Source organism: Lynx canadensis, chromosome A1 (genome assembly GCF_007474595.2).
Source record: "Lynx canadensis isolate LIC74 chromosome A1, mLynCan4.pri.v2, whole genome shotgun sequence".
In the NCBI taxonomy this organism is placed as follows: domain Eukaryota; kingdom Metazoa; phylum Chordata; class Mammalia; order Carnivora; family Felidae; genus Lynx; species Lynx canadensis.
In genome coordinates this window covers 191,145,875-191,173,287 of record NC_044303.2, presented here as the reverse complement: position 1 = coordinate 191,173,287, position 27,413 = coordinate 191,145,875, and the positions used below count along the sequence as shown (strand labels likewise).

The 27,413-nt window shown below is 40.0% G+C and overlaps 1 protein-coding gene across 1 annotated transcript; it reads right to left on the bottom strand.

The window, feature by feature from the left end:
• Nucleotides 1-47: 47 nt before the first annotated feature.
• HAVCR1 (hepatitis A virus cellular receptor 1) lies at nucleotides 48-26,947 on the bottom strand. Its single transcript, XM_030328564.2, is given in 11 exon segments — nucleotides 48-2,740; nucleotides 5,203-5,239; nucleotides 6,391-6,502; nucleotides 10,244-10,299; nucleotides 12,837-12,941; nucleotides 15,989-16,072; nucleotides 19,053-19,143; nucleotides 19,145-19,166; nucleotides 19,168-19,390; nucleotides 22,543-22,600; nucleotides 26,833-26,947. Coding segments are annotated over 11 exon segments (942 nt in total). The 5' UTR covers nucleotides 26,872-26,947; the 3' UTR covers nucleotides 48-2,625.
• Between the last annotated feature and the right edge of the window lie 466 nt (nucleotides 26,948-27,413).

Below are 27,413 nucleotides of genomic sequence, written 5' to 3'. Positions count from 1 at the left end.
ATGCCTGGCTCATGTTCAACAGATGAGCTTGAGAAAGCAACAAGTCATTTTCAAAATGAAAACAAAAATCTGTTTTATTAATGAGTGTACATACAAATTAAACTAGTCCCAAAGAGTCCCTCATACTTTCATGTACTCCCAGAATTATCTTCACAGCCATTAGTGAAAAATTCGTTCTGCTACTTCTTAAAGATGTGCAAAATTTCCCAAGTTTAAATACCTTACTTACACCAGTGTCCTAACATCACAAGACAGTTTGTAGAAAATGGAACCTCAATCATCTCAAAGGATTGAAAACAAATCAATACATTCTATAAGATGGATATATTCACAAAAAAGAGTTTAATATTAACTGAACGCCTCCCTTTCCTCCCCACTCACCTGTTTGTCCTTTCAGTTATTGACAGTTTTTACTCCAGTATAAAACTAGCCCAATTACCCTATATCAGCTTTCCAAAAAGTAAATTATTCCCTCCAATAAAGTACCATATAGCAAAATACATATGAATGCAACACCATTGAAATTATTTACTGAGCACTAAATCTACATCTGCTATTACTATAAAATCAACCAAAAAATAAAAACAAATTAAAAAAAAACACTTTTTGCATTTCTGTAGTGTTTTCCGCTTTTCAAAGACCTGTCACAAGTAACATAGCATTGGAATTACCACTATACACTGACATAATTATAGGAATAATTATGCCTGATAGATTAAAAAACGTAGGCATCAAGAAAGATTCGCCCTAATGGCATCCAGTGTTTCTGTTAAGAGTTAAGAGTAGAACTCAGGTCCTAGTCTTGATTCTGTGTACCACCTTCTTTCCCACACATCCTCACATTCTGTTTCACAGAATGCGACTGGATATGGCAGTAGTCCTTGTGTTCAAGCAAGTTTTGGAAGTGCTGGATTAACAAAGTTAACCAGATTCCCAGAACTTTGAATGTGCCATCATAAATCTGCAGGAAGGGTAGAGAGAGCAGAGCTGTTATAAATTCAAATTCCCAGTCACAAAGCAGGTGACAAATGTGTGTCTGTGCAGTAAAGTTGAGCACTAGGGGCTGAGAGGATGTAGCACCATTTAATGGGGCCCTGACTACCTAGGAATGCAGTCCAATGTTGCAAGGTCTTTCCAGAAAAGCTACAAATTCAGGCTTTCATCTGAATTCACCATGTTTATGCATGTTGTCTTGAATTTGAAAGAAAAACACTGTAGTTTAAAAACAAAAACAAAAAAATTTCTTAGGCCAGATCAGATCTTGGCCACACTTGGAAAACCCAAGATAGCATGTTTAACAATATTATTTGCCCATATAACTTTTATTCAGAGGTCCTGTTAACTTCCTAGAACCTGCAGAAGAATGTCAAGCATGTTGCCCTCAGAAATGAACATCCTGCCTTCCTCAACTGCTATAGTGTATCTCTGAACCCCAAGCAGGAGTTGTTTCAGGGTTTACTCAGATTGAAATTAATACCCAACCTTGTTAACTGTTCATGTAGAAATGCCTGTGTTGACTAAAAAATCCTTACCTTTAGCCTTTGTTTAACTCTCTTGGAAAAGCCAAAAATTTCACTGAATTGTGAGAAAAAAAAAAGAATAGCATTGGAATTGCTTTGATATTAAAAAAAAAAAAAAAACCTTCATCCTTCCAAAACAATTTTAAAAATTGCAGTGGTTTAGTGACAATTTTGACTGAAACTTAGTAACACTTTCAAACAACATTATTATATTTGCAAAGTAACTTTTCTAAAGCAGAAAGCCTTTTAGCCTTCTCCCTTTTTTTTTCTTCTATTTATTTATGCCCTGCCTCATTCTAAAAATTAGTTCAGAGAGCATGACAATTATCTACACAAATGCTTGGGACTATGGAACAGATGTAGCAGAAATAGCATGTAATAAATCAACTGATTTTCTTTCCTGGAGAATCTTCTTGGTTCACTCATTACCCTAGTTTCTTCTAACTGCTAAAATACCCACCCTGGTTCTAAGGAAAGGCTTAATACCATGTATTTCCAGAGCCATGAGAAATTGGATTTACCCACAATGGCAATATCACATTCACTTCTATTTCCCTATGGGGGAAATAAAAGCCTGTGTACCCCTGTGATTTGAAAGCCTTGGGGAACCTAAGAAATGTAACATTTGGAGTTAGTACAAGGTAAAACACAAGAGATAATTGTGAAATGATTCCAAGTGAAGACTTTAAGTCCCAAATTGGATTTGCTGACTTTAACTCCTACTCCACTCTTCTTGACAGCTTTGGTGACCAAGGTAGTAGTTCCTCTCCTGTCTCACCAGCGAGAATTCTTGATGGATATAGGGTTCATAGGGTTCAAAGAGAATACACAATTCTAAAGTGTTCACTTCGTGTTTGAGAGAAATCTCTGCAATGACCAGAAATACTGAACCAGTTGTAGTATAAAAAATTAGGACTACATGACCAATGAGGTTGACTGTACACAGATGAACCAAAGTCAGCTTACCCATCATAACTGACATATTGGAATATCATTTGAAATTGACAGAAAAATCATTCTACAGCTTAAAAGAACTCTGACATGGTGATATCTTGTCACTGTCTTCTGCAGTCAAGGGTATAAATCCTTAGAGTGCCGCTGGGTCTTAATCCATGACGTAAAGATTGTCCTCGATAATGTAGATATTGTCTTCCGCTCTCACACCCACTTCAGATGCACTTTGCAAAGCTCCAGTCTGGGGGTCACTCAACGAAACCAAGCTACAGAAAGAATAACACGAGTAAAGGAAAAGCAGACCACTTCTAAAGTATGGTGAGCACATTTGTTTACACGCAGGCAAGACTGGGTATTTGCCAGTCCCAGAGCCCCATTCACAGTCTATGAAATGAAAAGGAGATCCAGGGTTGTGAATATTAAGTTGAAGGAGAGTCTGTTTAAGAAGTATGTAGAAAACCTAAGTATTCTCCTTCAGGAGACTCATGTAATAGAATGCAAAAATTGAAAATCTAAGACTGGTATCGCACATCAAATTGAAGTCCTAAATCAAGCATATTCTCAAGGGTAGTAGCTAAGAAATGGTTTGGCTGCTGTTTTTCTGACTGTGGGTTGTACTTTTCCAGAGAGCACTATTAAATCTATTTAGTGGTCTAAATCCTGCATTTAGGATAAACACAGAATACAAAATATATCAGAATATATTGGACATAGTAAAAGGGTATTGCTTCATATAAACGTGTGCTAGATCATGGTGCAGAAATCTTACTGTGTTTTAATGATCCGAATTTGAAAGCTATGGGTTAGACAACTTTCATAACACATACACTCCTACAGTAAGTGTACAGAAAGTTCATGTTTGCAGTTTTGTACAGCTGCTGTTTCATAATTTGTAGAGAGTGCCTATTTTTATTACCTAAGCCTGCTGAGAAATGATAGGGAACATACTGAGGATTCACTCAGCTCTGATCTTTAAGTGACCACCCATACATTGTGAAAACAAGTGTCAAAGACTTAAAATGAGTCAGTGTGATGAGAACTGTGAAAACCAAGAAAAAGAAAAAGAAGAAGAAAAGAAAAGAAAAAAAGTCATGAAGAAATGCTTGGGGTTTTGTTGTTTTAATATTCTTATATTTTATAAGATTTTCTACAACAAATATTTTCTATTATGATTAGGTGATAAAAAGTCAGCCCTTAGAAAAAGTTAATGGTGAAAGAACAAAGATCAACTAATAGGATGTTGTGTTCCATGCTTTTCTGCCTATTGGGAGTAATTTCCTCTTCCATTCTTAGAAGCGCACAGTCAAAAACTTCTATAAGTATGGGTTTGGGACTCTAAAAGACCTAAGACTGAGCCTTTTACCTGCTGTGTGGTGTGACTTTGGATGTCACTTCACACTTCTAAACCTGTATTCTAGTTTGTAAGCTGAGAATAATAGTGCCTATCTCATGGGTAGATTTACCGTGACAGGCATAACAGCAATTACAAAAGCCAATGTTTATGGAGCACTTACAATGTGTTGGGCATTGTTCAAGGTGCATTCTTTGGATTAGCTCATGCAATTAACTCAGACCTAAGAAAGGCTGTGTGCAAACATCCAGTGAAGGAGAACTAGGAATAATGTATGGCGATCTAAGAGAAATGGATTTTATTTATTTATTTTTTTTTAATATTTTTTCAACATTTATTTATTTTTGGGACAGAGAGAGACAGAGCATGAACGGGGGAGGGGCAGAGAGAGAGGGAGACACAGAATCGGAAACAGGCTCCAGGCTCTGAGCCCTCAGCCCAGAGCCCGACGCGGGGCTCGAACTCACGGACCGCGAGATCGTGACCTGGCTGAAGTCGGACGCTTAACCGACTGCGCCACCCAGGCGCCCCTGAGAAATGGATTTTAAATAAACACCTTGCTTAATGAAGCTCAAGCTCTATCAAATGAAGCAAGCTACTTGGATTTGGCTTCCTACTATTACAGCTATTCCAGTAGATGACCCCAAGTTTTGGATGCAGGTAAAGGGGATTTAAGTCTTAATTGGGCAGTAGGATAGATTTCCAAAAACTGTAAATGCCAATGTTTATGAGGCCAGATAACCCATGTAAATGAGCACACCTGGCTGGGAATGGAACAGCAGGAGAAGGCAGGACCTGTGTAGAGCTGGAGGTACCTGCCTCACCACAGTGCCTTTGCACTTCTTCAGCCTGGAGCTGTCTTTTTCTGCATCTCTGCAGAGCTGCCATCTGTTCCTTCAGGGCTCACTCAACCCATTACCTTTTTCCGTATCCCCAATGATATTTGTCTAGAAGCACTACAAGGTCCCTGTTTATTTGCTGATGTGTTTCTGTCCGCTTTGTTCATCTCTTTGAAATATAGTAGACATTCAATAAACATTCAATAGACAAAGCACTGAATGAAATCAAAGAACAAATCAAATAACTTACTCAAACATTCTATCAAACATTTGTGATTTTGTTCTCTTTCTCTAAGAGGTAAGATTGGGGTGCTCCCTCTGTAGCAGTTCTGGCACAATTCCAGAGAAATGTAGAAAGTGAAAAATATCACTAGAAGTTGTGGATAACAACAGTGGTATTCATTAAACTAGATTTTTCAGGATGTAGAGTATAAAATGAAGAGTTTAGGGGAAAAAGAGGAGAAAGACAGAGACAAATTTTTCTTTACTTTTAGCAGAGTAGAAACACCAAAAGGTATTGACACACTTTCAAACTTACTTTAGTTGTTCCAGCTTGTTTCTTACGCATAAATATTCTAAATTGGGGAAGAGCAAAAGAGAAAATTACACACATTGGTCAAATAGTTTACAAGATCTTTTTTTCAAACAAGTATATTATTTCTGTTATTGCTTTACTATAAACAAAACCTGGACAGAGCTAGAGCCTGAAAAAATAAATTTAGAAGAAAGAATGTTTAAAAAAAGAAAAAAAAAACCAGACTTGGTGCTTTCCTAGATACTCAAGTAACTCCTTTTGAATCGATAAGACCCAAACAAACTTCTCATAAAAGTATTTCATTTTCATAATGGCTTAGTGTATTCACCCACATGCCCTGGCTTACTCTAATGCAATTATTAATAAATAAATTTCATTAAAAATAAATGACTGTGGCTCTTTCATAGAAGGAAGGCTACACACACACACACACCCTGTACACAACAGCTGGATGACTGCTTTTTTAAATTCTTTCTTCTAGCCCTGAAATCAGTTTCCCTCCCAATGTTTCATTTGCCTTTCCTGTTAAATGGGTGTTGTAAAATTCAACAATATCATCACTCATGAGGACAAAAACTGATTCCTGGGGGGAATGGAAAAGGAGTGAACAAGTTGTATATATTACAATGGTTTGTTGCTTTCCAAACTCCAATCCTGCCCCCAAAATTCTCATTTCTTAAGATTTAATTTCACCTTTGGAGAATTTAATTTGCATCTTTATAGGCCAATATTATTTTTTAAAGAACAGTTAAGAAAACAGACATTTAGGGGCATCTGGGTGGCTCAGTGGGTTGGGTGTCTGACTCTTGATTTCAGCTCAGGTCATGATCCCAAGCTCATGGGATTGAGCCCTGTGAAGACTGCACATGGGGCTCCGCACTGAGCATTGAGTCTGCTTAAGAATCTCTCTGTCTCCCTCTGTCCCTCTCCCCCCACTCACATCCTCTCTCTCTCTCTCTAAGAAGGAAGGAAGGAAGGAAGGAAGGAAGGAAGGAAGGAAGGAAGGAAGGAAGGAAAGAAAAGAAAAGAAAAAAGAAAAGAGAAGAAAAGAAGAGAAATGAAACGAAACAGAAATTTATGTCAAAATGTGAAATCACAATCACATAATGTGTGGAGCTACTCGAACTCAGGCAGTTTGGCTCTAGAACCCTTGCACTGTGTTCCCTTAGGCATAATTCTGAAATGACTTACTTTTGGTAATCACGACAACCAACACAGTGAGCAATACCACAGTAGTAATGCAGATTCCAATGTAGAGTCCCTTACTGATGGTCATCCATGAATTTTGTGCCAGCGACACATGCTAAGGAGACATCAGTGGATCAGAAAAGCATCTTGTTAGAGTTACGATTAGAAGACATTCCCTAAAATAATGTACTTGGACCCATTTTTCTTTTTCTTTTTCTTTTTTTTTCCTTTTTTTAATATGAAATTTATTGTCAAATCGGTTTCCATACAACACCCAGTGCTCATCCCAACAGATGCCCTCCTCAATGCCCATCACCCACTTTCCCCCCCCCCCCCCCCCATCAACCCTCAGTTTATTCTCAGTTTTTAAGAGTGTCTTATGGTTTGGCGCTCTCCCTCTCCAACCTTTTTTTTTTCCTTCCCCTGCCCCATGGTCTTCTGTTAAGTTTCTCAGGATCCACATAAGAGTTAAAACATATGGTATCTGTCTTTCTCTGTATGACTTATTTCACTTAGCATAACACTCTCCAGTTTCATCCACATTGCTACAAAGGGCCATATTTCGTTCTTTCTCATTGCCATGTAGTACTCCATTGTGTATATAAACCACAATTTCTTTATCCATCCATCAGTTGATGGACATTTAGGCTCTTTCCATAATTTGGCTATTGTTGAGAGTGCTGCTATAAACATCGGGGTACAAGTGCCCTTATGCATCAGTACTCCTGTATCCCTTGGGTAAATTCCTAGCAGTGCTATTGCTGGGTCATAGGCTAGATCTACTTTTAATTTTTTTTGACCCATTTTCTTTATTGGCCCTTGGCTATTTCTGGCTCATGAGGGATAAGACCAAGTGATCTGAGGTTGTAACCATATGGTGAAATTCAAAGACCATTTAAAATTCAAAATGTATTTAGGGATGGCAGAAATGTTTTATACCTTGCATGGGGTGGTATTTACATAGGGGTATGCATTTGTCAAAACTCAAACTGTATGTTTCAAAGGGGTGTACTTTATTATATGTACATTATGCATATTTTTAAAAACAAATAAACTATTTCCATAAATATATCCACCATGATATTAAAAAAGAAAAAGCAATTTTTGATCGTGTATAAGTTGGCTTGGTGATGTTATCTGCATATGCTCGGTGACTGAATTTGGCCCTTGATTACAGTCTTTATTTTTATTTATTTTTTTAGCTATAACTCAAGAGTCTGTGAAAGTCTACATAAATGGACTTGAAAGTAGGTGCTCACAGACATGGCCCTCATTAACAACCAACATGAAGTGCTGTGCAATTGGGTAGAGAAGCAGAAATTTGTTTTTTTGTTTTTTTTTTTTTTAATTTTTTTTTTCAACGTTTATTTATTTTTGGGACAGAGAGAGACAGAGCATGAATGGGGGAGGGGCAGAGAGAGAAGGAGACACAGAATCGGAAACAGGCTCCAGGCTCTGAGCCATCAGCCCAGAGCCCGACGCGGGGCTCGAACTCACGGACCGCGAGATCGTGACCTGGCTGAAGTCGGACGCTTAACCGACTGCGCCACCCAGGCGCCCCAAGCAGAAATTTGTTTAAACACCCTAGTGCGTGTTTGTAAAGGATCACCACCTCCTGGAATAAGCCCGAAATATGCCAGGCATTGTGCTCAGCAACTTTTTATAGCTTAGCTCAAATCCTAAAGAGATCCCAGAGGGTAAGTATTTTAACAGAAAAGAAGGTAAGAGAGAAGGATCAAGTGTCTTCTTATGTAAAAGTTTAATGTCTGGAGTCAGGATCCCAGCTCTTCGACTTCATTGCTGTGTGGCCCTGGATAAGTTAGTTACCCTCTCTGAGCCTCTGTGTCTGTGTCTGTCAACTACAGATTAAATAGGGTTCTTGGGAAAGGTACTTTTAGGTACTTTCTGATAAATACTATGAGGACAATAGGAAAAGATACTTAGTGTTTGAGCCATCCTTACTTAAAGGCGAAATGGCCAGTGTCTGGGAGGGAAGAGCTGTGTTATTAGCTTTCCAACGGGGAGTAAAGTAGTTAGATGTAACATGGGGCTGCAGGAGGCAGGCTTTGCTTTCATTTTCAAAAATATTACATAAAAACTGCATGTTCATTTTAGAATGTGCGGCGAAGCATGAAAAAAGAAAACTGAAACCAACCATAATCCTAACATCCAAGAACAACCACTATTACCATTTTTCATTATCTGCTCTTCTAGAATTTTATCCTCCTAGTGTTTTTCTTGACAGAAACAATTACTATATTCAATATATGCTACTACATTTCCACATGTGTGCATGCTGTTTTAACAGTTGTTTTTTTCACTTAATATACAGTCACTGTCTTCCCATGTCAGCAAATGCACTGCAGTGACTACATTCTTAATGGCAATATGTGGTCATGCTTAACTAAGTAATTAATCCCTTACTATTGAACACTTAAGTTGTTTATAGTATTTTCATGACTGTAAATAGCAGCAATGAACATCTTTTCTCATACATCTTCATGCATTTGTTCAATTTCTCCTACAATAGAGTCCAGGAAGCTGACCCACTGGGTCAAAATACATGCTGCATGTTTTCAAGATACCTGAGATACCTCTTAACATCCTCAGAGTCAAGACACAAAAAGCCCATGGTTTCACTACTGCCTGTTGTGACTTGCTTCTAAATTGCTTCCATTTGCTGCTAAACATACCTGTCCTACAGATAACTGAGGTCGAGAACAATATCACCATTCAGAATGTTTTATTTACTTTTTTTTTCTAATCCAGCATAGGCCTGGCTATATACCAATAGAAGAATCATTCACATAGTTGCAGTTCTGACATTTAGCATGTATATACAAATTCAACCCACATCCATCAGGTCAATCAGTACCCATGCTACATAAGTGGTTAAAAATGTTAATATCACTCCTATGTAATGGTCTCATTGTTACTAACGTATACAACATAAAGCCATTTGACCCCACACTAAATAATCCCACCGTGCCTGAGCTTGAGTTTTTCTTACCATGGCCTGTGTTGTCATTTCTCAGTACTTGGGACCAGAAGGACTATTCTCATACCTCAAACTCTTTTTGTTTGCTGTTTCTGAGAGTTATTTGCACATACTAAAAGAAAACTTATTTCTCTCAGAGGAACCAAAAGAAAAGGTCCTATTGATAAATTTGTCTAACTTGTTTACAAAGATGAGACTTTGACAAGCATCAGGAGTATTTAGGGCCCCTTAGAGTTTTCCCAAGCTCACTGTGGAAAAGTGTAAGAAAATCACAAATGTGTATAAGATATTAATACCTTAAAAATTCATCATATGGGGAGGTTTATATATGAAAAACTCAATAGTGGCCTCAATATTTCTATAAAGAATGGCAATTGGGTTTGAAAAGAATATGAAGGAGGATACGCTTAAGCAAGCACACTTTCACGGATATATTTTTGTCTGGGGTGGCCTCCACTTCATTGATTCAAAGCATGTTATTTCCCTAATGATAATTAAAGTCTTCCTTGGTCTATTATGTTAAGTCACTCTCCTTAAATTAGACCATTCTTTCTTCTTAATGTTTGGCCAGGAGAAAGTCTGTGGTGGGCGTTTGTATGTATATGTATGCGTACACAGAATGTAATATCATTTAGCAGGCAAATTCTAACAAACTGGTCCACCACCCATATGAACTTTCCAAATTAATTAAAGTATCGCTATTTAAGAGTCAAATTCTTTTCTCCCTTTTTTTAAAAATTTCAACCAGAAAGAATCAATCTGTGGGCCAATCTTACAGAAATAATCTCTAAATGCAACTTGCTTCCAGGGGGGCACACAAGTGAAACTGGCTAATGAAGTAGGAAGAAATATGCTTACAGTTTGATTGCTATGCCAAAGGCCATCTGAAGACTGTGTCACAGTGCCATTCCCATCTGCTCAACAAGAAAGAAAATTAATTATAATTACAAAAAATATTGAATTTTCACTGCAGACACTAAATATATTCACGTTGCCTTCTGGTGGTGAATGAAAAGTTGAATAATAATATGGCCAAATGCTGCAGACATTGCAAAAGTCATACCAAGTTACTAACATGTATTAATTTATCGTGGAAGATTGTGTGTCTTAACCATTTTGTCATGGACCGTTCTTCTTTATGGAAAAAAAAATGCATGTATACACAAAGGTTCACCTACAGTTTTAGGGGAATCACAGAGGCCCATTCTTGGAAGCAAGTTAAGAATGCCACTTAATGGTAGGAAATCAATATTTTTTATGCCAGCTAAGAACTGGCATAAAGGCCATGAGTACCCAAAGGCCACATGCACATCCAAAGATCAGAACCACTCTATTCTGAATGGACATTACATTGGTTTTATTCAGAATGTGAGTAAAACATACTAAGATACCTAAAACAAGGGGCATATAACTCCTACATTATATGCCAATGTGCCCACACTTTGATCCAGAAGTATTTTATAAAAAATCTGTTATATCAGCTATAAAACTAATGTATCTTATACTACCTGAAATCCTATATAAAAGGATTTTATTTATATTATTCCCTAAAGTTCTGAGCATTCAAATCTTAATAGAGTTTTGAAATATCTATTTTGTAATATAGATAGAACTACAAGCTATAGCAGCACCCATCTCATAAAGTTGCTAAATTAGATGATGCATGTAAAGGACTTAACACCATATTAGATGAATATTAGCTGTGACGAATTAAATATGTTACAATAGAAGGAGCGGTGGGGAGAGAGTCACTGTGCAGTATGCTTTCCAAACATCATGTCTTTCGATCATCATTAACATCCAGTGAGGAATGCAACATCTTGCCCATAGGTCTGAAGCTAATAACTGGCCGTTGAATTGGAAGCTGTCTCTAAAGGAGAATTATAGGGCCTCCCTAATCTAGCAATGGCAATAAATAAGGCCTGCCTTAAAAGAATTAAGTGAGATAATATACAACAGTTTCCTGGCACATATATCCATCTAAGGTGGGTGGTGGGCCATATGAGCACCAAAATCCTTCCAAACCTAACATTCTTTGCTTCTGTGAGACGTCGGCCCACTGCAGGCTGACTCGGGCACAATGAGGATTTGGCTCGAGAACCTCAGGTACACTGCCAACATGGCAACAATCACATGACTCATAGGGGACACAGCAGCTCTGATGTCTGTTTCACTCTGGAAAGCTCTACCTGGACCAGGTTGTAGTGACATGATTTTTAGAAAATGATTTCCTACTCCTATGTTCTTCCTACTCAACCACTGAAAGCGTGGGGTGCCGCCACTCCTACTGCTGCCACCTTGTGTTTCTATATATTTTCACTTTGCTTTTGTGCCCGGAAACAGTTCACACTAAGGATTCCACTTTCAAAACCAAATGTCACCATTATCTAATCCCAGTTGAATAGGTCCTTCTGTAAATCTCACTGCAGCTCCATTTTAAATTAACCAGCTTCCAGGAATTATTGGCAAAAGGTAAGCCAAAAGGCGGGGGGGGGGGAAGGGGGGCAGGGAGGCAGCTACGGATTGTTAACTGCTAAGCACAGTGAGTCATACACATAAGGGAGGAGTCTTGCAAGGCTTGACCTTGTTTGGATTCAGCACATGCACAAGCACACATAAGCCAGCTCTGCATTACAAAGGGGTTCAGCGTGTGGCACTCTCCAGAATTACCACCATGGGTAACAGAATTAACTGGGGAAAATGAAAGGATTCAAATCACCTTTCTCTACCACAGGGAAGACAGGAGAATCTTACATTTCAAAAAAGCAGAGATTGTATGAGACCTGCCCAGAATAGGGACAGTAGGGAAAAATTGGGGAAGTAAACAGACAGTCTCAGCAGGATACGCCTCTTGGTGCTGGTGCTGATGTCCTCAGCTAATCTCAAAGTGTCCATTTACAAGCTCCACAGGGTGACAGGGGAGCTTCGTAGATACACTTAGGGTCTGGGTCTTAAAGCAGAAACGTGGTTGACCAGTTTGGTCTGGATACCAGGGAGCTGGATTTAATTGTTTTAAGGCTCTGGCCCAAGGGAGCAAGCCCACTAATAAGTTTGGAGTCAAGACTGATTGATTTGATTAAGACAAAGAGTGATATGCACGTCAGTGCTTCCCAACTCACACAAGCCACCTCTGCCAGTCAGGTATAGGGATTCTGGACATTCTAAGTAAGAGTCAGAGTTGCTATTGTATCTATTACTTACCACTTTTTAACTATGTCTGAGGTTCTTCACCAGCATTCTACAAGATAATTGGTATTCCATCCAGTTCACAAACGATAAAAACAGATTCTAAGTAGGTAAGACATTTGTTCAAACCACATAGCTGATTAGAGTGGCCAGCATCAGCATTCAGGTCAGGTCTGTCTTACTCCGAAATATATGCTTTTAACGATGTGCCGGTGATTATCAAAATTTGAATACTCTCAGGTGTTCAGGAAAAAAACGAAGCTACCTTTTGGGCAAGAGTACAATGGTGAACTGGTGGGCTGTGGTGTCCTCGTCTCCTGTGGTGCTGTAGGCTGGGTTTCTGCTGTCTGCACTGGAGAAGATGAAGTAGCTATTGGAATGAAAAGAATAGAACTGTGCTCCATCTGTAGAGGAAAATTCCCACCCCCAACAAAAATGAAAAACACAACTAAAATCAGGAATCACGATCAACTTCCCACAGCACCTTCACGCAGCCATTCCCTGAAGCAGCCAGTCCCTGAAGGCATGCCTCTCACCCACTCACTTCCAGTCCTTTCAACCCCCTCTTAGAAATTTAATCACAGATGGCACCACTATCTAGGCATACCATTATCATGAACAAACCTGATCTAGATAATCATCCGGATAGTTCATCAATACATAGGGTTATTCCACACTTGTTCTACTCCTAGGATCCCCCTAAATGTCCAAAGTCTACAACAGCACCTTATGTAGGACATCCAATTAAGCTTTTATTCATACAAATGACATTTCACTTTCATGGGAACAGGGCCTGGGGGTTTGTGCTTATTTGCCCTTTCCCCTTCACAACAGCGCCATCTAGATTTCCTGACCTTATTCAAGTTCCCAGTATCCATCCACATATCAGCACAGAATACATACTCAAAATATTTAATTCTTTGAGGTCTCTTCAAGGTGACAATATTGTCCAATGTCTGAACCTTGATGATGATTAACAACTCTAAAAGCAACATTCTTGGTAGACCTTGGCCTGGCTCCTTCTGCGGTTGCGTTGTGGTCACTCCTTTCTTAAGACTGATTTCCTGTTATCTGACTCATCTTATGTTTCACACCAAAAGCTTCACTAAGAGTTTTCCAGTACAGGGATAGGTTTCCCTTTCCTTTCTAAAATCAATCCTTTCTTTTCTATCAGATATTTTACCTTATATGCAGCATTGATCACTTCCCTCTTTGTGCATTTTATTAAATATTTTAAATATTTTATTTTTATATACCTTCCTCTTAGAGCACCACAAATTTTGGAGCAAGTTATTGGTGCTGGCTGGACAAGAATTCCCAAACCTGGGCTTTTCTCGCCTTTTGTTGGTCTTTCTGTTTTCCCTTCCCCACAGTGATCTCCACATTTCAACTTTACCCTTTCTCATGTTCTGAACTATCTTCCTGCCTATCTCTAATGTTCAAATCTAAAATAGCATGTAGCTCTGTTGAAGAATTAAGAACAGGACAATATAAGAAAGTTGGGTGATCAGAATCTTTATTCAACTTGGATCTGTGCAAAAGACCTCTTGGGCTTAACTTTTTTTCCAAGTTTCTGTCTTAGCAGGCATCTTTCTCCCCCCCCCCCACCTCCATTTCTACAACCTTACAGCCAACCATTCCATGAATTTTTTAGGCAAGTTGTATATACAAGAAGCATTGAGCACAGGAAGAGAGTGGATGTAAAGATAAATATCCCCATGTTGGATCTTCTCCAATGTGCACCTCCTTCCTGTCAACTCCAACTCAAACTCTTAAGAAAAGCATCAAGACAAGGATAAGGCTCAATTAATACTATCCCTGAGGAGGTCACATGGACATATGAACCAACACTTTTCTTCTCAATCTTTGCTTTAAACATGCATGTTCACCAAACCAAGTCCACTAATCCATCCACATTTGCAGGCACAAACTAAATATTATGAAGCTAAATCAATATTGAGAAAGTCAACAGATTCTCTAGTATGTTCAGCTGCCTCAAACAGAGCTGTTTTTCTTACAAACTTTTATGGCTCTAAAATCCCAGTTTTAACCTAAAGCCCTCTCTTCCAAACTCAGCTCACAGCCCAATCCTTCAGATCCCTCCTGATTAAATATACATATGGTTCAATAGGAGTCAAGGGAAATCAATATGTTCCATCAGGTTTTTCTGGCTAAGAGGTTGTGACATCTCTGTTACTCCTCAGATTCCATTGCTACCCCAAGGGGTCAAAGATTTTGGAGGCTCTAAGAATCTCCACTGAAAGTTATCTTTTTAATCCTAGAGATAGAAGGTTTGAACCTAAACTTGTACTCAGAATGACAAGCTATTTCTCTACCTTTAAATCAAATTATTCTTCATTTGTATTAAATCTAAACTCGTATTTATCAGAAGTTTGAAGTGTTAACCTTGTGGCCTGAATGAGGAAAAAAAAGTGTAAGTTCTAAATCCCTGAAGTCTTTAAATCCGATGTTTACTTTTTCATCGGTATAAATAGTATCTTTTGCCATTTCCATGCTACATAAATAAATTAAAAGATGCTGGAAGCAAAACTGTGTGAGTAGATTGAATGCCTAGAGAAGACAGGGTAATCGTATAAAGGATTTTTCAGTGAGGGATGTCAGATCAGGACAAATTCATCCAAACATAAACTCAATACTCATGGTAGAAGGAACAATCCAGTAGTTAAAAGCACAAACCCAAAATTCAAATTAATGGAGAATGAATCCTGATTCAAGTACTTTCTATCCATATAACTTTCTGCAATGAACTGAGACTCTGCCTAAGTTCTCACAACTATTAAGTGGGATTGAATCACACCTACAGTGCAGAGAGATTGTCATAAGTATTATATTAAACAATATAATACTTGTAAAGCAGTTAGCATGGTTCCTATCACTTAGAAAACACAGTAAATGTTAACTTTACTGAAATCTTATCCTCAAGTGGAGGTCCAGCTTCAGAATGTACTAAATGATCTCTATTCAGAGCTCCTTGTAAGGACAGAATCTCATTAACCTGGCCCCTGTTCCCTGGCATTCCCTATTTTTTCCTTACAAACCTGTGCTCAACTGGGCCAAATCCACTCCACCCTCAATAGTTGTCTAAGATCAAAGGTCTGGCTTTGGGTGGTGGGGGGGTGGGGGGGGGAGGCGGGGGGTTGGTGGCCTGGTGGGTGCTAATAATGAATGCATTGGATAATCTGACCAAAAGCTATGAGTCTCCTTTCTCTAAAAATGATTACATGTAAAAAGGTGTACACAATTTGTGACAGGTATTCACAGACCCTGTGAAGCCCATGTTTGGAACCCAGGTAAGAACACTCGGCCTAGATTGTGCTTCTGCTTTAACATAATGCCCTGGATGGTCTACATCCTCTCATTAGAAGACCTCAGGGCTCAAGGAACATATTTGTTTACCTGGCTTGAGGTTCTGCGTGGGTGCTGACATTGAAGAAGTAGAGGTAAAGGCCCTAGGTGACGTTGGAACACTGGTGACCACAGCTGGAGTTAGAAATCAATATGAAAGCAAGGATTAGTCAAGCAGCAGGAAACAAGAGCCTTGGGTTGGGCCCATGTACCAATGCAACCAATGAGAAACTGTACCCAGGCAGAATTAGGCACCAATTTTCCCTGAACTCAGAGTTCTTGTCATTGGTCAACTAGAATCTGTGACACAGGAGGGCTTGAAGACATACTGGTGAAAAGAAAACAGCTGCATTAAAAGATATATATTTGGGGAGGTTCCGAGGTGAAAAATGACACCTGGGATTTGCACTGAAGCACTTTGAGACCAGTCATGCATATGAGATTTATGTATCTTCATAAACACCTGTGAGTTAAGGAAAATGTCTAGAGCCTGGAGCTGTCTTCATCATCTAAGTGGTGAATGACTAAGACTTCAACAGAATTTCCCAGGCCCAGAATGCTTACCAAACAAATAGCATTCAGTTCCATCAGTCCTGAGGGTACCGTGCCAATAGAGGGACGTGCAACCTAAATGAGGGCTAACTCACATCCATTAGTGTATTAGCTAGATAAATCACACAGATGATTTATATATTTGGTTAGAAGGTAAACTAGATGTTTTACGGTTCCTTTCTACCTAAGAGATAATAACAATAGCTAATAACATAGACTCTTTCTGGAGTCAGAAGTGGGGTAGGATTCCAAACCACTTAGTGAAGGTCACAGAAGTACCCAGAGAGAACTGAAACCAGAATTAAGCCCCAACAAGGACTGAATGAAGAATGTAAACTTTTGATCTCACTAGGCACCGTTTTTCTCCACGAGAAGTTTCCTTCAATTTCAACTTGACTAACTACAAAGGAAAACCCATTTCACTTATATAGGGGACAATTGGTTTGAAAACTCTTCTGAAAGATCTAACTTAATTTAGAATCTGAAGAGGAAAAACTTTTTTCAACAAATATTTGTGAGTGTCTATTAAATGTGAATCATTAGTCTAAAGTAGAGGTCAGCAAACTTTCTGGGAAGGGTCAGATAGTAAATGCCTCAGTCTTTGGACACCCTATAGTCCCAGGCACAGTTGCTCAACTCTGTCAGTGAAAGGCAGCCATAGACAATATATATATCAAATGTGTATGGCTGTTCTAATAAAAATTTATAAAACAATGACCCTGTTTTGTTATCTGATCTAGTTCTGGAACTATAGTTTACTGACCCTGATCTAAGGTGTAGTCAGAGGCTTCCGAAAAGAATACAGTCCAGTCCCCTCCTTCCAGCTAAAACCAAGTATGCTGAGTATGCAAAAAATCTAAGCAAAGGAGAATAAGGGAAACAATAAAGAGGAGGTAACCTGATGGAATTGTCTAATGAACTTGACTTCTTCAGTGGTAAATATTTTTCCCGGGCAGAATCTAGGAAACTATAATGATAGATGCTGGTGGGGGGAAAAAAAAGCCCTAACAGAAGCTTGAAGAGTAAGCTCAGCCTATGAAAAATGTAAGACAACTTTAGCAAAGAGTTAGTTATTGGAGGCAGAGTCACCTTGGCTCAGTTATGAACCTTCTTCCCACTTGACAGGCACTGCCCTTGTAAATGCCCACATATTAAAGAATTTTGAAGCACTTTATCACATAATCAAACCATACAACCAACCATAAAAAATTCAACCAACCATAAAAAAATTCACAAATACAAAAGCTACAATCATCATCTCTTCTGGACATGCTGCCTCCTCACTTCTGTCTAGAGCACACTACAGTCACCAGCATTCTTGGGCTTCCCTAAATTGCTTCCCAGATGTAGTTTCCCCAGAGTCAGCTATTTTCTCCATCAGAATTGACCTTATCCCACTTGCCTTCACAAAAGAAACAGGCCAAGTCCAAAAGCTGGTAGATTGCAAGACCAAGTTCCTCTTAACTTAAGACAGATAGAGAGAGAGACAGTTTATTAAGGCCACAGGTATTGGGTTCTATTGTCAATATAAGAGTTTAGTGGAAGGAACTTCATTAGGAAAGAACACCAGAAACCAGGGAATCCTGAGGAATCCACTCTGTTCATCCAGTGGTAAAGAAAATGAGATGTTCACATCAAGACAGATTTTGGATTTCATGAAATTCTTTTTTTTTTTCTTATTTTTTAACCTTTATTTATGTTTAACAGACAGAGCATGAGCATGAGCAGGGGAGGGGCAGAGAGAGAGGGAGACACAGAATCTGAAGCAGGCTCTAGGGTCCAAGCTGTCAGCACAGAGCCCAACGTGGGGCTCGAACTCACAAACTATGAGATCATGACCTGAGCTGAAGCCGGACACTTAACCGAATGAGTCACCCAGGGGCCCCTGGATTTCATGAAATTCTTAAAAGCAACTGGTGTATCATTATTGGAATATAAATGCTTTCATATTGCAATAAGGTCATTTTTGTTTTTAAAGAAGCAGTTTTGCAATATGATGTGAATATGCTACAAAAATTCCCAGGCAGGCTGAAGGAAGGAACTATATATTCCTTAATAACAAGATATGCAACAAGATTGAGTTGACAATTGTTATAGCTGGGTGCTACTATTATGATAAGACCTTATACCATATTACCTACTTTATATGTTTGAAATGCTCTGAAATAGTTTTAAAATGCTAAGAACATTTAAAATTCCTCTAAAACATAATCTCAGAGAACAAGGGCAGTTCTTTACGTTGAATAAATTCAGCTTGATAAAAATGTTACTATATTTCACAGTGGAACAGTGAATGCTTTTTCATGAACCAACTAGCATTTTTGAAGCACTGCTTTAGGGAACAGTAGCTGACTGGGAAGATCCTCTAGCTTACCATCTTGAATTAAGATTGGTCTAAGACTTCATTTTATACAAATAAAAGTTATTCTATTTCCAACAGTTGCTGAAAAACAGACTGTAGGAACCTCCTCTTGCCCTCTTAAAGGAGAAAAACACTACCAAACAGTCAACATCTCAGCCAACCCACATGAAGCGATCAAAGGAAGAAGGAAAACGAGCTCACCTGGCTTTATCTCCAATGACAGGGTGAGTTTCATGTCATTGAACCACCCGCTGTGTTCAACACGACAACAGTATAGGCCACTGTCCGTCTGGAGCCACGTTCTCTATGGTCAAGACACTTCCCTTCTAAAAGGTTTCCCTTTAGCTTATAACGTGGGTGCTTCCGAAAAGTGACGTGGGATCCATTAGTCCAGATGATTACATCTGAGCACTGGGACACAGGACATACCCCTCTGCCCCAGCACATGGTGGTGACTCCCTTAGCTGTCGAGTAAGCGCAGGACAGCGTGGCAGAAAGACCTACCACTCCATTCACTTGTTTGTGAGACACTACAGCATCTGTAAGTAAAGAGAAAGAAGAATATGAGGCCTCAGTATTTCAGTTTTATATTTATTTTCACTGTTTTCTTTTCAATGTAGTTTATTTCATTTGCAATCATATGGATTTGTATCTTCAATTAAAAAAATTCATTGTAAGCATTTTTATGTAACATACTCCTTTTTTATGTTAACATATTCTTGGGGCGCCTGGGTGGCTCAGTTGGTTAAGTGTCTGACTTCGGCTCAGGTCAGGATCTCACAGTTTGTGGGTTTGTGAGTTCAAGCCCCCTGTATCGGGCTCTGTGCGGACAGCTCAGAGCCTGGAGCCTGCTTCGGATTCTGTGTCTCCCTCTGTCTCTGACCCTCCCCATTCATGCTCTGTCTCTCTCTGTCTCAAAAATAAACATTAAAAAAAAATTTTTATGTTAACATTTCTTTTTTTTTCAACATTTATTTATTTTTGGGACAGAGAGAGACAGAGCATGAACGGGGAGGGGCAGAGAGAGAGGGAGACACAGAATCCGAAACAGGCTCCAGGCTCTGAGCCATCAGCCCAGAGCCCGACGCGGGGCTCGAACTCATGGACCGCGAGATCGTGACCTGGCTGAAGTCGGACGCTTAACCGACTGCGCCACCCAGGCGCCCCTATGTTAACATTTTCTTAAAAGCATTATTTATATGATATTTGTAGATAAGATATAATTGAAGCTTTTTTTTTCTGTATTAAGGATTATTTTCTACAGGACAGATGTCTAAGAGAGAAATTACCAGGAATACTTTCACTCTCTTGATGAACATGACCAAATTTCTTTCCAAAAGGTTTGAACCAAATGACACTCCAGTAATACATGAGTATGTATTTCATCCTGTGTTTGACATACATGTGGCTTTTCCACTTCCCCAGATTCATTCGCTGTCTCAATTGAAATATGTTTGAAAAATTCTATTGCATTTAAAGTTTTAATTTTTATTGCAGCTTTTTAAACTTCTATTGCAAGTGATGTCCCCTCACAGCACCTCTCTTATAAGAAAAGCAGAGCTTGGGACATCTACCTACCTCAGTGGGTTAAGTGTCTGACTCTTGATTTCGGGTCAGGTCATTATCTCACAGTTTGTGAGTTTCAGCCCCTCGTCAGGCTCTGCTCTGATAGCGTGGAGCCTGCTTGGGATTCTCTCTCTCCCTCTCTCTCTGCCCCTGCTCCCTCCCCCCACTCTCTCTATCTCAAAATAAATAAACGCTAAAAAAAAAATAAAAGCAGAACTAATGTTTTGTTTAAAGTATTATTGACTGGGGTGCCTGGGTGGCTCAGTCAGTTACGCGTCTGACTCTTGATTTCTGCTCGGGTCATGATCTCAAAGTTTGTGAGTTTGAGCCCCACATGGGGTTCCACACAGCATGGAGTCTGCTTGGGATTTTCTCTCTATCCCTCTTTCTCCACCCCTCCTCCATGATCTCTCTCTCTCTCTCTCTCTCTCTCTCTCTCTGAAAATAAATAATAAAATTTTTTTAAAATTTAGGAATGGGTTTCTAATACTTCTAGGAGGAGCTGAGGTTTATCATGGGCTTTAAGATCAGTCTAAAAAAATCCAATAGGGACCCCCTTCTCATATGTTGTTAGCAGCCCCACAACTGAGCGAGGCCCACTTCCCCTGTGAAAACAGACAGTTGGAAAACACTCAACCAAGTTCTAAATTATGACACTTAAAAAACAAAAGCAAGAAGTCTCTCCTGGGGCAGTGGCATAAAAGCCCTATCTTGCCAAATACAGACAAGGTGGCCATGAAAAGAAATCTGAAATTCACCAACCAATCACATTTACAATTTTGGCTATGACTTTGGAAATGCTCTGGGAATAAAATGTTCATGGTTATATAAACCAAGAAAAAGGCACTGAATTCTTAGAATATTTAGTTTTGCCTAGTATCATTTTTAGATTATAAATATAATACATGTTAATTATAAAAATCAAGTTATATAAGTTATATAAATGAACCTTTCCTTCATAATCTGATTCTGGAGATTATTGTTTTTAAAATGTATGCATTATGTCTAGTCCTAACTTTGCTACTCTCATGGAGTGTTTTGAAATAAAATATTTTTATATTTTTTATTTTTTTATTTTTATTTTTGTTAAATGTTTATTTATTTCATTTGAGAGAGAGTGCACATGCGTGCATGCAGAGAGATGGAGAAAGAGAATCCCAAGAAGACTCTGGGAATCTGACATGGTGCTCAATCCACGAACCCTGAGATCATGACCTGTGCAGAAATCAAGAGTTGGCCACTCAACCACTGAGCCACCAGAGCGCCCCTATACATTGAGTTGACATTCAGTTATATCACTAAATTCTCTTATCACTTATAAACATGCTTATTTCAATTCTGATTAAAAGGAATACTCTATTCATGACTAAGTATAATCATGTCCTCAAACCCTATAAAGCATCTTATTTATTTATTTATTATTTATTTATTTAATTTATTTTAACTTTGAAGGATGCTTTTTATTCTGTTGTTTTTTTTCTTTTAATATATTTTATTTTTAGGTTGGTTAACATACCGTGTATATAGTGTCCTCTTGATTTGGGAGGGTAGATTCCCGTGATTCATCACTTACATACAACACCCAGTGCTCATCCCAACAACGTGCCCTCCTCAGTGCCCATCACCCATTTTCTCCTGTCCTCCACTCCCCATCAACCCTCAGTTTGTCTCTGTATTTAAGAGTCTTTTAAAAAGAAATAGTTGCAACAGCATTTTAAAAAAATCAAATGACACAGGATGGGTTCAATGGAGACTGTTCCCTTTCCAACTAATCCCAGCTTCTTCTCCCCATCCCTCCTGCTCATGGCAACACTGTTACTATATCCTACATACACTTGAGTAGTCCATGCTGACAATGCTGTCCACTCGTCCTTTTTATTGTTTAAACACAAATGACAAGATATTATACACAGTTCTGCACATTGGTCTGGCTCACTCACCCATGGATTTTGTAAGTCATAGCATTTAGCAATTTCTTTTGCGTAAGATTTAGCCTGGTTCTTTGGCACTAACTGACCCATTACCTTTCACCAAAGCCCAAGCACATCATCTCCTACACCACACTCACACGTCTCCTACGTGCCCCAATCTTCAGGGCTTCCAGACGCCGGCCACCTGTTCATTACTGTCAGAAGTAGTATGGGGCTGAAGATGGCTACCCAAAGCTGCATGATGGTATTGGCCTGAAGGAAAGAGAAAGCAGACTGGTAGGTGTGCCCCTCACCAGATGGTCTCGGAACAAGTCTTAATTCTCAGACTGCAACTTCTCCTTTCACCCTGACTGGGTGGATCACATGAGCCTGCCCCGTCAGTGAGGAGAGACCATGCACAACAGCTTCACATGTCAGTTATCTCTAGTGTGACCATCCTGCACCTTCCAACAGACAGGCAAAGCTGTCCTCAGGTCAGCCCCTTGTTTCCCAGCTCCTTCCCCACAGAGTCCAAACTGACTCCTGATGCTGACACAGGGGATAGGGGGCAAACAGAAAGGAACCAGAGTCAGGCTCAGTGAGGGGACCATCACAACCAAGACTGGTCTTCACTTACCCTTGGCCTCAGAGATGAGTCAACTGGCCCTTTAATGAGTGCAGAGAACTCCCTGCTCTGTGGCCACAATGATCAGTCCCCAGCCTTAGTTATACTGTCAAGTTTACCAGTGGCAAGAATTAATCAAAAATGTAAATCACCGTGCCTGACCATGTTACAGGAAGCAATGACTCAGACCACATCTCACTGAGTGATGTCAGGAAGTATTTCAGGAAGTAGATTCTGGACCAGACTTGGGTTTAGATCCCAGCTCTGTCACTTGCAAAGCTGGGTATCTCCATGAGTTACTGAGCTCTTCCAAGCCTTGACTTCCTCATTTGTAACATAGCACTAAAAGTACTTGCTGTGTCTCCCTCAAAGAATTGTTATAATGAGCAAAAGCGATATGGGAGACCTTTGAAAATGAAATGTAAATATGCATTAATGCTATCCAAGGTTTTCGGAAAACTTACTGTGTGGTGGACTCTATGCCAAACACACACATGTACTTAGTCCTCAAAGACCTCCTTTGGCAGGTCCTGCTATTAACCTTATTTCATAGAAGAGGCAACTGAGGCTTGTAGATGTTAAGTGAGCCAAGGTTCCAGACAAGCTCTTCCGACTTTTGCACTTAATCATTAAGCCATACAAGTATGTGTCAGCCTGCCTAGTACTTCATTAACTGTCCTCTGATCTAAAGATTCAGTAACTTCCTCCCAGGAAGGTACTGATGCTCCATTTCTAGGCTAATTGCAGCCCATCACAGGCTTCACGGAGACATGAAAACAGTGGCAACGGGTCCTGTGCTGCTCGGGAATGTGAACTCCTGACTCCAGCAGTCTCTGCGCTTGGAAAAAAGACCTAAAGCCTAATACTACAAACTGGTGGCCTAAAGACTATATTTGGCCCACAGAAGTGCTTTGTACCACGGTGTTCAAAAATTCTTTTCTTGGGGGCACCTGGCTGGCTCAGTTGGTAGAGCATGCAACTCTTGATTTTGGGGTGGTGAGTTTCAAACCCCACGTAGAGATGTTAAAAACTAATATTTAAAAAAATTCATTTTTAATTAATGGCCACCATTTAGAAATCTAGAGAGCCCACATGAGAACTCAGTTTTTCTGCTTTGTTATGAAATACAATTAGATGGCCAGCAATGGCCTGTAGCACCCAGTCCCCTTAGAGTGTGCCCTCTCCAGCCTGCTCCTGCGCCAGCCTTGTTGGGGGTGTGGGGTGCTTCTGTGTGTGGAGGGGGCCCCTGTCTTAGACTCTACTCCACCTTCACGAATACAAGCTCTTTCCTGTCACTGGGCCTTCACACTGGCTGTCCCCCTGGCCTATTTGCTGAAACTCACCTCTTCCATCCAACAATTGGATTATATGACCTTTATTAGTCCTCCTAGCTTTACGATGCCACACACTTGAATTCAATTGGGTAACAAGATGAGTTCTCACAAGGGACAACTCCTTTCTGGATTCCCATCCTCCTCTTATTCTCCATTTAAAGGGAACACTATTGACCCCACATTGACCACCAGCAAAAGTGGGGGAACACATTCTGAAATGCTTCACAAAGAAGTAGGTCGTGCCTTATATTTATTTGGGAGGCAAAATATTTTATGACTAGCTTCGTTATACTCCGAGACTTAGTCAAAGCCCAGAAGGTCAATGATAAGGATTTTTCTAATTTAATTCAATCATACCACATTTGCTATCAATATATTGAGGCTAATGCCGCATGACTTAATATACTAAGAATGAAAAAAACCCAGGATTGTGCAATCAGGTGGAGAGACAGGTAAGTAAGCAACTAATAAATTCAGGCAGAATGATGTAATTGGTAAATATATAATCAGATTGTGTCACTCTTCCCCTTACAATGTTCCCACGGCTCTCTCAGAAAACAACAAAAAGCAAGAAAACACCCTAATGTCTTACCCAGATTTACAAAATCCCCCCGTTATCTGGATCCTGCCTACCTCTCAAATTTCTTCTATGTCTCTCTCCCCTGCCACGGGGCTCCAGCCATTTGGGGTTCTTTCAAATGTATCCCCATATTAGGACTTTTTCCCTAGTGATACCCTCTGCCTAGATCTCCATTCCTTTACCCCATGAGTTTCAGATTTCTCTTTGTCTTTTGGGCCCTTGTTTAACTGTCACCTTCTCAGACATTCTTCTGGTCCCTCTGTCTAAAGTAGCCAACCCATCACTCTATTACACTATTTCAGTTCTCTGTGCAGCATTTCTTACCTTGTTGCCCTTGATTGTGTGTGTGTTGTCCATCCTTCCTTTCCCTTGTACTGTTCATTAGAACTTTCCATGATGACGGAGTTATTATAGCATATGGATGTTGTGCAATATAGTAGCTGTTAGTCACATCTGACTACTGAGCACTTGAAATGCAACTAGTACAACTTAGAAGTTAAAAATAATTAACTTAATTTTATTTAATTAACTTAAATTGAAATAGCCACACATGGCTATGGTCTTGAAAGGTACTCAATTCTAGACCATAAACTCCTCTAAGATAGAGCTCCTCCATTTTTTTCTCTGTTATACTCCTGAAACATTGTAAGGGAGTGTCGCGACCGGCGCGACAAACACCGAGGTCAGGGTCCTGAGGGTAGGGGAATGCAAGAAAAAAAGAGAGAAGAGAAAGTTTGGGAACAGGAGGGTCCCCTGGGCTGATGGCCCAAGTGACGGCTTTATTGTTGCTATACACAATCTTTTATAATATAAGACTCTTATGGATCAGGTCATTCTAAGAATAAACAGGTTTCACATGATCACTGCCAGCCAAAACATTTAGTTCTGTATACCTTGTGAACCTTGTGAACGAGTCACAAGACCTTGTTGATAGATTGCTAGCAAAACACAGTTCCCATGTTTGTTTCTATCTGACTCGGGGTAGAAAAAGGGAGGTAGAATTACTGCCAACACCTGCAGACCACAGCCTTCAGGAATTAACTTTCTCAGCCTTGACAAGGCTTTCGTATGCCCTTGAAAGTGGGGGAATGGGAGGGGGAACCACCGGGTTGGCTTGAGTCAACAGGGAACGTTGCTCTACCCGGTCTCAGCCTGGCACCGGGGCCCGGCCCCCCACAGGGAGCCAATTAGCATTGATTAAATAAAGTAATGGAAGCATGAAGGTATGGAGGGAGATCATTCATTGACAGGGGAGGGTGGGGAGGTGATGCAGGGAGTGGCAGAAAAATCCCTTAAAAAAGTGACATGTGAGGGGCGCCTGGGTGGCACAGTCGGTTAAGCGTCCGACTTCAGCCAGGTCACGATCTCGCGGTCCGTGAGTTCAAGCCCTGCGTCAGGCTCTGGGCTGATGGCTCAGAGCCTGGAGCCTGTTTCCGATTCTATGTCTCCCTCTCTCTCTGGCCCTCCCCCGTTCATGCTCTGTCTCTCTCTGTCCCAAAAATAAATAAACGTTGAAAAAAAATTAAAAAAAAAAAAGTGACATGTGAGATTCATCATTGGAAAATGGGGGAAGGAGCAGAGGGTGTTTTAAGTGGAATAAATAATGAGCAAGAGCCAGAACAGGGACATAAAACCAAGGCTCTGAGATGTTGATTAAGTATAATTTTGTAGGACTGAATTTTCTAGCAAGTCCATCTCCTATGACAGCCTCTATTGTGTCCTAAAGGCTCCCAAACAGCATAGTGGTTTGTTTGTTTGTTTGTTTGTTTAATTTGACCTGCATAACCTCCATGAATCACTACTCTTTAGTGCCAAATTTGTGACCCCTTGAAAGATACATCTCAAGTTGAGGGTTAAGGTTCAATGGGCAACAATGTTCAGGGACCAGACATGAATTCCCAGCTGTTTACTCTACCCGAGAAGGAGCACCACTGCAGGTGCATAGAAGTGACAAGACCAGGCTTACCTTTGATAAGGACTCTGTAGCTGCTGGGTTGAGAAGCATGAAGAACTGTCAGGAGTGCAGTATGTCAGAAGACGGGAAGGGATGGTAGTGGGCAGTTCAGGCTCTGGATGTTTACACAGTAGAGCAACCAGGATTTTCTACAGGATATGAGGTGCAGGAGCTTAAACATGACTCCAGGGGATTTTGGCCTGAAACAACTGGAAGAACTGGAAGTGCCACCACCTGAGATAGGGAAGCTGCATGTGACACAGATTTGGGAGGAAATAGTCTGGATTTTGAAAGTGTTGGGTTTCAGGTGGAGGCTGTTGAAGTTCAGGAGAGAGATCTAGAAAAAAGATAAGTATTTGGGGGGTGCCAGGGTGGCTCAGTCAGTTAAGCGTCTGACTTCAGCTGCCGTCATGATCTCATGGATGGTGGGTTCGAACCCCACATCGGGATCTGTGCTAACAGCTCAGAGCCTAGAGCCTGTTTCAGATTCTGTGTCTTCCTCTCTCTCTGCTCTTCCCCTGCTTGTGCTCTGTCTGTCTCTCTCTCTCTCTGTCTCTCACAAATGAATAAACATTTAAAAAAATTTTTAAAAC